Source organism: Xiphophorus hellerii, chromosome 4 (genome assembly GCF_003331165.1).
Source record: "Xiphophorus hellerii strain 12219 chromosome 4, Xiphophorus_hellerii-4.1, whole genome shotgun sequence".
NCBI classification, from domain to species: Eukaryota; Metazoa; Chordata; class Actinopteri; order Cyprinodontiformes; family Poeciliidae; genus Xiphophorus; species Xiphophorus hellerii.
The window spans coordinates 26,297,960-26,312,079 of NC_045675.1; the positions used below are offsets into that span (position 1 = coordinate 26,297,960).

The following is a 14,120-nucleotide window of genomic DNA, read 5'->3' on the forward strand; positions in this document are numbered from 1 at the left end:
GGCCAGCAGAGGGGAAAACAGACCTTCACTAGCCGGCGAGTGCAAAAGAGCTTTATTAGAGTGGAAAAATCAATGAGCTCCACTGAGTCAGTCTCTGGTAGTGATTCAGCCGAGATAAAACGTCCAAAAGCTGCTTTGCTTCATGTTTCCAATGAGGCCTGCTTCACACCCTCCTCTACAGTTACAGTGTTTCCATTCATCTGTCGACCTCTGAGTCACTCTGGTGCAGCTAAAAAGCATATCCTTTAGAGCAGTGGCTCCCAACCTGAGAGCCCCCATTTCCTACACCATCAAAAATTTGAAGCCCCCACTACCAACGTAACACTCGCATGCATACTTTTGTACACACACACACACACACACACACCCCAACACGACTACACACATATATGGACACATTTGTGCTTGCATGCACATGCACTCAAATGCCAGAGTAAAAAGGTTGTAACTCGAGATCTTTTGTTGGTGATATAACACTTTTTATAAAGACTAACACCCGACTTGTTCATCAAATTTTGGGATTTGAGAGCTTTTACAGACTTCTCTGAATTTTCCATCACGCCTTCTTTTATAAATATCCTTCTGGATATTATTTTGTTGCTCTGAATCATCTTGAAGATTAAGTTCATCACTACAGATGATTTTGTGAACGTCATTGCTCCCTTGAGAAACAGGGACTGTGTAACTTTGGTAAAACTAGGCTGAATTTCTTCCAAATTATATCTTTTGTCACCCTCGCTGTGACAAACCCTTGAGTTTGTAGTTGTATTGCATACATATGAAGTCTTACTGACATACATTGTTGTCAAGATGGATGCAGCTGAGTACATTGCAATACTCTAACTATTAAAGGATGTGGAAGAGTTAAAGTGGAAGATCACTTTCTAGTGAACAACCATAACCATAAGTGCAATGAAATAGTGTAGATCAATCTGTAACTGCGTTAGGATGGCCCAGTCAAAGTCCAGACCTAAATTCATTTCAGAATATTCAGCCAGGCTAGAAAACCAATATTCATAGATATAAGCTATCCAGATTTGGTTATTTTTCAAAGAAAATTCGAAACAAGTGTGTAAAACTGGGGTAAATTAATCTCTCCAAAACATCAGATTACAACACGAAGTATCGAGTCAGAGGAGCTGAAGGTTTCACATTTACTGTATGTTGATGCTGGCCATCAATAGAGAAGCATAAATGCTGCTGTTGTTTCATTAAACACATTTAAGGCAGTAAAAAAAACCTCAAAAATGGGTCATTTCTATAGTAAAAATCTGAAACATTCTAGCAAACACCTGTTCCTCATTCAGTATAACGGTGCATGGTTGAAAGTATATGGAGCAGATAATATTCGTTTTGTGAGTCAGAAGGGAGCTGACTCAACTTCTTTGGGTAATTACTCAGCTGAAGGAGGAGGAGTGTATGGTCCAGGATATTGTACTCACAGTGCATGTCTTTAGATCTACTTTATGAAATTAATAAAGTGCTATCTTTTAAGCCAGACATTCTTTTAAAATTGAAAAATTAAAAAATGACTTATTTGACTTATTTATTTTTCATTTTATTCATTTATTTTTGTGAAAAGCAGACAAAATACCGAGATATTGCTCCATTAACTACTTGACATCATTATGTTCATATTAAAACTCGTGGATCTAATTTCCACTGTTTTATTTTGCAGCACATTGAAGTTAAAGTTTTGTTGTTGCATATTTTTCCCCTGTGAACTTCACGCTCCTGCACACAGACGGAATAAACAATTCCTTACACTCAATTAGTTTTTTTTTTTTTTTTGCTTCCTGACTCCAGGGCAGGAACAAGAGAAGCAAGAGAAAAAAAAATACAGTCATTTTATTAAACCTCCCCTGGATTAAGGTCTTCGTTGGATAAATGTCTTTCCCAGGAAGACATGAAACTGGGGAAGACGTTGTTTCTCCGAATAAGAAAGCATAGAGAGATCAGACAAAGCCTGTGAATATTGCTTTAATTGGTAAATTATAAACTTGACGTGTAAATAACTGATACTCTCGTGAGGTAAATGAATATTCTCTGATAGCTGAAGCATGGGGTAAGTTGGAGTACTTTACGGGAAAACAAAGGAACAGAGAAAAGACGCTTTAAAAACACCAAAACATGAAATAATCCAAATACACTTTAAAATGCATGAAAGCATCAAATAAATGGAAGGAAACACTAAAATGCAGATTTAATCAAATAATGGCTCATTATTTGATCATCTTTACTTCTCCCTACTTCTTTTCGAGCATTTTAAGATTATTGTAGTACAAAAACATTTGTCTTTTCCTTGTTTGTGTGTGTGATTCTATACTACTATCATGTTCAAAATAAATAAATTTTAAAAAAGTTACTAGACCATCAACAAGATTTTACATACTGGGAGCCAGATGATTTATCTTCTTGCTGTTTGTTGAGACTTTGGCAGCAGAATTTTAAATAAGTTGTTAGATTATGTTTTTCCCTAGAGAAGTATATAGATTTTATTACACTAACAAAGCCAATTTAAAGCGTAAACATGCATCAGTGTTTTGTCTTGTTTTAATAGAAAACTGTTTATTTTTCTTTTAATCTTTTAAGGTGGTTGTATGCTGATTTAGAGACTTTATTTGTTTTTGTTTTTTAATTGAGGTCCATGCTGACACCTATTTTTTGCCGTATACTGTTTAGATGAGTGTTGACTTCTTGCCTTGCTTATTAAAGCCAAAAACACAGAGTTGGAGGAATTTCTTTCCCATCCCATCAATATAAAGTTGTATGTCATCAGCATATTGTATGCAGACCCCTTAATATCATAGAACTCCACAATCTGAACTAAGATAATCATGTAGATGATGAATAAAAGTTTCCAAAGAGTGGAGCCCTGATGTGCCCCTCATGTGTGCTCAGATTTACCGATATTTGAAAATAACCTAAAGTAGGATCTGAACCCAATCCCACCTAACAACACAACTTATCAAACCAAACGGCTAAAGGTCAGGTAGCGTTGACGCTTGGCTTTCTTTTTGTCTTTATGTGACCCTGCAGGAGGAGTACAGAGCAGAGGGCATCAGCTGGAGGAACATCGATTACATCGACAATACGGGCTGCATCAGCCTGATCAGCAAGAAGCCCACAGCGCTGTTCCACCTGCTGGACGAAGAATGCAAGTGAGTCGTCTACAGTAGTATCGCTGTTTCATTGCTTCAGAAACTCTCTCTCTCTCTTTTCCTTTTGTTTCTCTGTGAAAAAGTTCATCCAGTGCGTTTGGCTGGCTGAAGCAAACCTGGCAGACATGCTGACACGACAGCAGAGTTTCTGGTTTCATTCCAACTGAGACCTCCGTTCTGTCTTCATGCTAAAAACCCTGAAACTCCCATCAGCTGTAAAACCTAAAACGCTGGCCCAGGATTTGTGTATCCTCGCACTGTTGCTTCTCGCCACGGTTTTCGTATTAAAATTAAATCAAGTGACGATAAGACATCTTAAAGAGGCCGTTTGATTAAGCCAGACAAAACCGCCATGAGGACGGTATGAACCAGAAGAAACATGAAGACAAATCTAGATATGCACAGATAAGAGGAGGTTTTATTCCTCAGGCAGCCTGAAACTTCAAATCAACAGTAATCTATGCGGGTGACCTTTCTGTCGCATCCCATCATATTAATGCTATGAATCAAAGGTTTCTGGAGTGTGTCTTGATTTGATCATAACTCCTGTTTTTTGTTCAATTGATTTCATCATAGCAGGGAAAAAAGTACATCTGATACTTTGAAGTTCACGGCTGTTTTGCGGCTAATTTAGGAACAATATTTCCTCCTTTAATTCGCCTTTCTTCTCCTTTCGGACACTGAAGCAGAGTTTTCCCACATGGAAGAGCTGGAAAGCACGGAGCCTTTCAGCTGTCTTGTTTTTGTAGCTCAGGTTTCACCCCGTTCCAGAACCCCTGGTGTCTCATTCTTCCTCCGTCTTCTTCCTGTGAGCGCCTGATGTCTTTTTTTTTTCTTTTCATTCTTAATAGATTCACTGTCCGTTACTATTAATGGTACAGAAAGAAATCTGACCTGAAATCTGCCTTAAGGAAGATGCCTTCTGAAGATTTTATAACTCTTTGAGCTCAGTAAAAAAATAGATCAATCTGTCGTCGTTTTATTAGGTCTGTTTGAACAGCTTATTTTATGGGTTTTGCACAACTTTCTTTTCAGTTTTCTTCTCCAAAGAATTATTTATTTCCCTATTTAAACCCCCCCCCCCCCCCCCCCCCCCCCCCCCCAACCTCAAGCAGAAGGCAGATAGTTGACTTTAAATTAGTTTAAATAGATGAGCCTTAATGGGCATCAGTACACGATGCCCAGCCAAGAATTACACATAGTAAACTTTTCTGCTCCGTTCTGAGCTTAAATTCTCAGCTACTTGTTGTCGAGGTGATTTTATAAGAAACAGCTTTTAAAACCAGTCTCTTCAAAACTCAAGGAAAACAAATGGTTAAGGTGAAGCCCAGCACCTCAGAAGTAATGGAGAACATATGAGCGGAGCTCAACAACCATGGCTGGCCTCAGAACAGTGTGTCAGCTCGTGAAAAAGCAGCTTCACGTCTTCCTGCGTTGGCGCTGAGCATCTCCTAACGGGCTGCAGATCAGATGACGTGTGCCACGATCTCCTTCATTTATTCTGGACTTCATAAATTCATCATGTTCGGAGCAGAGATAAAAAAAACCGTCAAACGTTTTTGTTTCTTTTTTAAGTGTGATTAATGACGCAGGATTCATGACGCAAGTGACAGCTTTAAACAAGTGCATCAGGGTACTGATTCCCTGGCGGATTTCTTATTTCTTTTCTTCTTCGGCATTAAAAGCAGATGCAACATCTATTGTTCTTCAAAGCGCTCGCCTCTGTTCCTAATTCCAGCTTCCCTCAAGCAACCAATCAGACGCTGTTGGATAAGTTCAAGCGGCAGCATGAAGGGAACAGCTACATCGAGTTTTCTGCCGTCATGGAGCCCGCCTTCATCATCAGGCACTATGCTGGCAAGGTCAAGTACGGCGTTAAGGTCAGCAGGAGTTTTCACCGAGGTTTAAGAGCCATCGTCTTGTGCTCAGTAGAAGATGTTTATATCCAGATAAAGGGACATGTCGTCATTTTTATGTCTCTGTCACTACAACGCAGGATTTTAGGGAGAAGAACACGGACCACATGCGACCAGACATCGTAGCTCTGTTAAAGAGCAGCAAGAACGCGTTCATCGGCAGCCTGATCGGCATCGACCCGTCGGCCACTTTCCGCTGGGCGGTGCTCCGGGCGTACTTCAGGGCCCTGGTGGCTTTTAGAGAGGCCGGGAAGAGGCACACGCACAAGAAGACTGGTGAGAGAGTGCATCCATAGCAACTTTTGTATCTCCTTTAAGACGTGTCAAGTGTTGATGAGCAAGTAGAAAAAGTAAGTTGATGTTTTTTGTGGTAATATACAAAGAGAAAGAGACTATTTTCTAAAGCAAGTATTCAGGCCCTAGCATTTTAACGTCGAGTTAAAATATCTTCCTATCAGGTTAGTTACTTATTGAAAAGGTAAATAATTGTTTCAACTGCTGACAAAATGTAACACTGCAATTAAAAACATGTTATTTTTGAAGCAAAAATTTAAGATAAGCAGTTATCGAAGTTAGTCGTGGTTTTCAAGTGCAGAATTTTGTACGACTTCTGCTGCTTTGCTCTTGATAGAATAAGACAAGTACATCAAGCTAATACCAGCTGGGTAACCAGTCAGGCTAGCCTGCAGCCTGCAGCTGAACAGATATTCTGCTTGTAAAACTGAGTTTCCATTGACCATATAATTGTGCAAATTGAAATTACAAAAAAAAATTACATTAATGGAAAGGATGAGGTGGTTTTTTGACTAAATTGAAATTAGTGTATTTCACAGAACTGCAATGTAAACTCTAATTTAGCTTCACATGAGTCGTGATCAATAACTGGATATAACTGCTGTCGGAAAAGATGACAGAAAGTGGAAGGAGGGCGATGGCACATCGTGTTTTAAATTTTTTATCATGTGAACAAACTTATTTCTTTGCATTTATCATTTAATAAATACCCCACAATTGCTACATTAGTTTTTTCAACATTTGTGGAATACTGAGAAAAATTTTTCACACATATGTAATGGAGACGCAGCTATTAATGAGCGAACTTGTTTGTGTGCTAGCGTTTTCTCTACCAGGTAGTTACCAGTGCGTAGCAACACGTGTGGGAGGGACAGCACTGCATTGTGCTGCCCACACAACCGTGGAAAAACTGTGACTGTGGGTCTTTCTTTAGAGTCTCTTTAAAAAGATAATACAGGAACAGAATGAAATCTAAAAGTTGAAATTCTACCTTTTTAAAATGTTGTTTCATCTTTACATCAGAAACTAACTCAGAGAGTTCAGGTAAAATAAAGTTTAATCACTAAATACAAAGAGAAAATGATGATCTGCAGTTCAGTTTTTCTCACCACATTTTGTATCTATTGTCATCATTCTGCATTGTTGTGTTAATAGTGCTTGTAGTTTTGTTATGTATTTACAGTAGTTTAGCTCTTTGTCCCTCTCAGCTTCCTCTCTCTGTGAATGCATTTTTCTCTCTTTAGAGTTCACTCTTACAATGCCATAGATTTCAGTATCAGATTGTTACTGTAAGCATTGCTGCTCCCTTTCTAGCTCTTTCTTCACTTTCATTGTGGATGTTTGAATAGACTTTTAGAACCAGTAGAAATCCCTAAACTAACTCACCCAGTGGTATCTGTTAAATGTATTCAGAAAAATCTCTGCAACAGCACAAAGATGCTCTTGACTAAATCCTAGTGAACTGATTTGTGTTCACTCACCACCATCTTGTCTAAAGAGACTAGATGTGCAGAACGGAAGAAAAAACCGTAGAAGACGATGCATGGAGGAGGTACTGTATGGGCTGAGCTCGTATAATCGTGGCCAAATGTTTTTGACAGTGACGCAAATGCTGTTTATTGAGATGATTTCAAAGTGTTACTGTTATATGCTAATGAGAAATTAAAACGCACCACAAGCTTCAAACGCATCAAATTAGAAAATGCATTTGTTTAGACTAGAGCTGATATGGACTCTGCCGGCATTCCTCTTTAAAATTTCTGCAGTTCGCTTTGGACATCGACCTGTTTGCCAAATTCTGTCTGATTGTAGATTTTTTTTTTTGGTGGTTGGACTTGATCATAGTGTGTTTACTTCTATTTGTTTTAGAAATGTCGATAGATTTTCAATATGTTCAACATCTTTTTTGATCGTTTCTTAAGACAGGTTAAACCTAAGAGTTTTGGTCTTTGAATGACTGCATAAAAAAAGTCTTGCAAAGTATTTTTTGTCTAGTTTCTAGTGAAAATAGTAAGTCAAAACTAACTGAGTAACTTTTCAGCAATATGTAGGAGCTTGTTTTAAGTCAACAGTCTTAATATTAATTTTAAAACGTGGTAGTTCCACTGGCAGAATGTTTTCATTTATAATGACATTTTTCCCATGTTACAAGTGAAATAATATGCCAGTGGAACTAGTACATTTTTTATGGATATTAAGGAATACTTGACTTAAAACAAGCTCCTATATTATGCGGAAAAAGCTAGTTATGAGCTAGTTTTGTCTTCTACTAGAAACCAGAACAAAAATACTTGGTAAGATTTTGTGTTTTTGCAGTGCATTTAGTTGTCATTTGTGCTTTTTTTTTTTTTTTTTAGTTTTGTAGACGTTCCTAGAGGACACGTCGGTCAAATCTATTAATGGCAATGTTTCTGGGTAGAAAAATCCACTTCTGTTGATTAACAAAGGATTTTCCAGCTGTTCCAAACAGAAAATATCTTTGCAGGCGTGCTTTATTCTCCATCATTTTAGTTTTGATGAGTATTTTCCCCAGATCTTTATCTTGAACAGAGTGTGTGCGGATCCATCCACACTCACCTGCTGCCCGTGTTAAGCGAGTTCTGCACTGGTGGTAAGACACATCTTTAAAAAGGAGGCAGAGCTCTTTGGAAGCCTCAAGCTTCTTGACAATATCTAAACCTCTCACTGACTATTTTAAAACGGTGTAAATTGAAACTGCTGATTTTTGAAATATCATTTGCAACACTGCAAAAAAAGAAAAAAAAAAACTTTGGCCATGATCTCACACAGAAACCCACAGAATCGAACCTCATAGTGTCGTTTTGAAATGTTTACCGTCTTCTCTTCAGATGTCTTGTTCAAGTAGAAAACTGCATTTCCTGAAATCCTCCACTTCTACACTGTCTAATCTCTTAATTTCTCTCTCTCCCTTTCTCCCTCCTCTGCCCTTATGTTTTGTTTTTCTTCCTTCTTTCCTTTTTGTTTTGCTTCTCCAAGGGCATGATGACGCTGCTCCCTCTGCAGTATTGAAAAAAATGGATAGTTTTAGCTTTCTGCAGCACCCTGTGCATCAGAGAAGCTTAGAGATCCTGCAGAGATGCAAAGAGGAGAAGTACAGTAAGGCTGCCAAGACAACAGTAACCCTTCCTAACTTTCATGTTAGGGGAACTGTAGGGATGAGAGCGACCAACATCATCAGCTTCTACTGTAGCCACATTAAGACAAAAGACTTCGGTAACTGTTTCTTAAGAACATGTGCAGTGCCTTTTCACATTTTGCCACTTTACAACCAGCAGCTACAAAACATATTAATGAGGTTTTATGTGATAGACCAACACAGAGTTGTGCATAATTGTGTGGTGGAGTGAAATGGGTAAGTTTTTGCTAACCTTTTGTATTATATACTGCCTACTTTGCAAATCTTGACACTGTCATTTCTCCCATTCTTTTTGGAAAATCTGGACATCAGAACAAGACTTGTGTCAGAGATCCGATTAGTTTGAAGTCTAGATATGAATATTCTTTTATCTAAACCAGGGATATCAATCTCATTTATTTTTCCTTAAAGACCCAGTTGACATAAATCATTGTAAAAAAAACAAACTTTAAACTGTTAAATATTACTAACTAGCGCTCTCTCTATTCAATTGATACTTCTGAAAATGAAATGATATTGAACATCTTTGACATAATTTTTTAGCATAAAGATAGAAACTGCTTTGATTTTAGAGACTTGCTGGTTGGCTCCTTCAGACTAGCAGCAACAATTAGCAAACACCTGGTGCTGAGCTCATTATACATGCTACTTCTCAATGAAATGCCGATTAAAAACGTTGTTAAGGGGTTAATAGAGTGATGCAATGACTTCCTGAAGGCAGAGTTTTGGAAAGAACAGTACTTTCTTAAAGAGACAGAGGCCCAATTTCAAGGCATCAATTTACAAAGTCAAATTTCTTTTAAGTCATATTTGATATATACAACATTATAACAACTGAAGGTAACATAGTTACTTGATTGTGCTATAAAATGTTTCTGTGTGGCTGGAAAACACATAATGCTGCCCCTTTAAAGGTTCTGTTTATGTGGGCCACATCAACAGCTGTGGTGGGCCAGATTTGGCCCCTGAACCGTGAGTTTGACACATGTGATCTAAGCCGTTCCATTGTTGCTCCTTCTGCATTCTTGGTGCTGGTGGCCTTGTTGTGGTAGGTTTGCAACACTGTCATTTTCAGATAGTGGACTGAACAGACTGGATTTTGAAGGCAACTGGTTGTGCTGGATCTTTTTAAAATTTCTTTTCCACTTTACAATTATCCAGTAATTATTTGTCTGTCACATAAAATCTCATTAAAACATAGTTAAGTTTGCTACTGTACCCTGATAAAATGTGGGGAGAAAAATGAGAGTGAATATTTTTCAAGGCACTGTGCTATGTTTTTTTTTTTGTTGTTGTTTTTTATTTATTGTGATTTTTGCAGCTACTATTATAGACTAGATGCTTGGTCTCTGATCCCTCCATCTCCCTCCTGCATGTTGTTCAGTAGCATGCTACAGCCATCCTGACACTCCTGTCACACGCTCATGAGTCCTGTGGTGGTGGGAATGCATGGTTGCAGTGCGCTGTCTGGGGCAGAAACTACTCTGGGTGGTGTCCTTCTCAGCGGTGTAGCTTACCTTACAGCCTGTTGGTGTAGTCGCTACTTCACCTACACCTCACGTCAGATGTCACTAACAAACCCTGTGTCGGTGACGGCGTTGGTGGCGGACGAAGTGACTAACTCGCTCACATGGTGGTGGACACACAGCCGACCTCATGGACGTCTCGGGCCTCCATAAACTCTTAGTCACACTCATGTTTTGTTTCTTTTTGTGTCTTTTTTTGTTTTGTTCTGTGCTACCTTTGCAGCTCCAGATGAGAGTGAGAAAGTTGTGCAAAGTGATGATGAAACAGAGAATGGTATTATGTTCAGTCCCAGTTTGCTTTCTGAGTAGGCTAACCCTTGTAGATATCTGTGATTCTTCAGCACGACTTCAGAAAGAAATGCATCAGTTAGATCACTCTGCCACCACACTTAGATTTTAGCTTCTCTTGGGTAATTAAAGTGCAATCCCAATGTGTCCCTATTTGAAATGACTAATCGGATTAATAAGCAAGTGTAAAATCCAGACTAATTTGAAATAACTCTTCAGTATCATCTTCCATATTTCAGCACTAACAAGTTCACATCGCTGTTAACCTTTTATACCAAATCATCCCCATTAGACTGTATGGCTCATAAAAAAAGGCACAAAACTCTCACTGTAATAACACCAGAGTGGCACATGGTGTCAGAAGTGTGTTTTTTTGTTGGTGTTGTGTGACTGTTTGTCTTGTTTTGTCTTCTGTTCTTAGTATTTTTTTATTTTTTATTTTTATTGCATTCTCTGATGCCTGTTTGTTTGTGAATCAGGGATAACCAGAAAGACGCCACGGACGCCTTTGTCAGACATTCAGGGAAGCAACGCCATCGCAGAGAAATCGCCACGGTAAGTGCGCGTCCGCCGGTATTGGGTCAGACCGCGAGTGGGACTTTTGCGTGGAAACATTCCCAAACTGTCTCTGGCGTCTTGTTAAAGGAGTGTAAACCACAGGAAAGGAATGATGGAAAATATTAGGGGCTTTTGAAACTGTACATTGTTAAATCTGTGGTTTTATTTAAAAGCAGAAATTTCTCCACTTAAAACAGGCTAATAACTTCTGCAGTAAAGTTAAATGCATAGATTGTTGTTTTTATTAACTTTTAATCCTCTTTTGAAGAGGCAATATTAAAAAAAGAGAGGAAAAAAATCATCACATTAATTAATATCAATGATTCATGATCATGATGAAACTTGTTTGTATAAATTTTAGTTAATTTTGATGGGTTTTTGTAAATGAGTAGAATATTACAAGACAATAAAATAGGATTTTATACCCATAAATGTCATGTATTCACCTACACAATCATGGAGAAGACTGCTGACTGGTATAGATGTCCAGCAGGATCATAAGCCACAAAATGTTATTGCTAAAGAATCTGGTTGTTTATCCAACTGTATAGAAGGATAAAATAAAATAAGGCATAGCTCTAGCCCAGAATGCCAAAAGTTCCAGTACCTGGTTTATTGAACCTGGTATTACTGTTTGGATTTGCCAGCAAAGTCACCTGACTTAACAACATAGAGAAAATATGAGGTATTGTTATGAGGAAGATCAGAGACTGATAAAGCAACCTGCACTTTCTCTTACAAACATCTATTGCCCAGTACATACTTGATATCTTTAAAAAAAAAAAACGACTAATGTGTCGTCAGTCTTAGCGATGCTCTCATTTAGCTCCACTTCCTCTAATTATCTGTTGATGGTGAGGTCAACAAGCAACGACCATGACTTGCAAAGCCGAGGCTCTCCCGAAAGACGGCTTTTGTTACACAGGAGCGAATCCGTTAACCCCCGCCCTTAATGCAACGCCTGACCCTTGGCCTCCTTCTGTCTCCATCCTCACACACTCATCATCCGCAGACTCACAGAGCTCTAAACCCAGTCCAGCTGCTTCCTTCATGATGTAAAGTCAGAGCTATGCGTTGCAGAAGATCATCCAGGGAGAGATAAATATCCGAGTGTGTCAGCTGGACGCAACGGCAGACAGTGCACTACTTTATGGGACTCTCACAGAGGCTCTGGAGATAAACAGTCGGTACAAAAGGTATATTGTAGCGTCACCGTTTACTGAGATCGATGATCAACTGGGGGAAAAAATTCTTCTTTGTATGGTAGGCCAGATGCAAACAGAAGAGTTGTGTTTAAGTAGATATTTCGGATCCTAGAGTTTGAGATTTACCGCCTGATTTGGACATCGACAAGTTTTCTGAAAGATTACGAAAGAAAGGAACATAAACCTGGAAGTAAATCAGAAAGGAAATTAACTTTTTTTACTGGATGTTTCTGCATCTTGTTCTGTAATTAAAGTCGGGTTTTTTTCCGACTTTAATTATCTTTATTGGGTTTTCAACTATGTTTCCAATAATATACAGGAATTTAAGTCATTGTACTGTAAACCTGCTTGGTCATATGAAACTGAGAATGTAGAGTATAAATGAAGCATGAGCAGCACTTCATCCCAGATTAAACTACTCCATACAACTCATTATTTACATCTTCAAATCTGAATCTAAAGGCTGAATGACCTTGTCTGCATTCCACTGTGTTCAGCTGAGACGCACTAATAAGCTGTTTACTTGATTGAACTCGAGTAATATTGAACCAAATAATGCATTTTTTTATTGTATTTGCTACAAATATAGTAGAAGAAAATGTATCCACCCACTTTATTGCAGAAACATTGCGTCTTTGTTTTAAAGTCTAAAAATAGAAATAAAATGATTGTTCATCAACACATTTTCTGTAGTAGATGTTTATCAAAACTTATGAGCAAAAGATCATGTAATATTTGTAACCATGAACAAGTTTGATTCAGTTGGACTGAGGGCAAAATAGCTCTTTCGATTGCAAAGATTACAAAATCTCTCTATCACCCCATCCAATGTTTTCAATGAGCTTTTTTAGTATGAAACACTCAGCAGGTGAAATCCTTTCATGTCTTCCAGGTTGGTCCCGTCTAAAGCTACAAAAACAGCTTTACCATTTTTATTTTATCTGCTATTGAAACGTTTCCACTCCTCCTGACTCCCCTCATATTATTTTTGGAAATCAAGTCAACCGTCCTTTAATACCACGCGGTATAAGTTTCCACACACATGTTGCCGCTGCTGTTTGTGCGTTATGCTTGTGTGCGGCCTGCACCGAAACTCCGCTGGTGGAATTCTTGTAAATCTACAAAGGAGGAAAATGGAAACTAAATAAACTGCTCAGCTGCACCGAAATTATCGTCAATTGCTGCAGCCCCCGTTTTCTCTTTGTTCCAAGTCATAAAGTAGGAAAGTCTTTTTTTGTTTGTTTGTTTGTTTACTTTCCTCCAACTTGCTAAAATATTTCTTCAACCTGCAAGAGACGGTAGACAAAAATTTGTCCTAGTTTAAGTCCATAAAATATGACTTGGTAATATAAACATACAATACATTGTAAAGTTACATGCAGAAACTCTACAGCTGATCATAGTTGTTTTCAGGGCTGCACTCTGACACAGCCTAGTATTTAGTCAGAGTTGGCACTGACATATGACAGTCATGCCTATTAAGACCAAACGTAACTCTAGAAACTGCTGAATCCCCCCTAAAAAAATCCCCCCAAATTTATTGAGGTTGTTTATATAGAGGTATTTACGTAGGTGTGAACATTAGCACATGGATAGCAGTCATCTGCAAAGGAAACACAGTTTTAATGTTATTTGCATCATTTCATGGCGGGAAATGCAGCTAATGTGTAGCATCAGCACTAGAAGTATTTTAAAGACGCTCCTTTTCCTTGCATTTATCATTGTTCCTACACGGTTCAGAAAATAGCAGAATTGGATTAAATTAATTTCCAGGTCTCAATAAGTATGGAAGAAAGTAGAGTATGGAAAAGCATCTTTGGATCCATGACACACAATCTATGTGTCGTGTTTTAACACCTCGAGTCTCCAGGAGAGAAAGCATCATTAAGATGCACTAGATGGTTACCGATTTCTTTCCTGTGTGAACTTCCCATGTTCTCACCGGGTATCTGCGTTGTTCTCTGTGTGCCTGAGCTTCCTCCCACTGTCCACAAACATTCCTATTGTGGCAACTG

At 38.5% G+C, this 14,120-nt stretch overlaps 1 protein-coding gene across 4 annotated transcripts in view; it reads left to right on the plus strand.

Moving 5' to 3' along the window:
- The window catches only part of myo9aa (myosin IXAa), a 118,649-nt gene that overhangs the window by 76,005 nt on the left and 28,524 nt on the right, over positions 1-14,120 (plus strand). For 3 of the 4 annotated variants that reach the window (XM_032560207.1, XM_032560211.1, XM_032560208.1), the window contains 5 exons: positions 3,040-3,161; positions 4,900-5,041; positions 5,158-5,353; positions 8,369-8,488; positions 10,822-10,897. In XM_032560207.1, coding sequence (XP_032416098.1) covers positions 3,040-3,161; positions 4,900-5,041; positions 5,158-5,353; positions 8,369-8,488; positions 10,822-10,897 — 656 coding nt within the window. The remainder of the gene's footprint in view (positions 1-3,039; positions 3,162-4,899; positions 5,042-5,157; positions 5,354-8,368; positions 8,489-10,821; positions 10,898-14,120) is intronic. The other variant, XM_032560209.1, reaches the window with a different exon arrangement.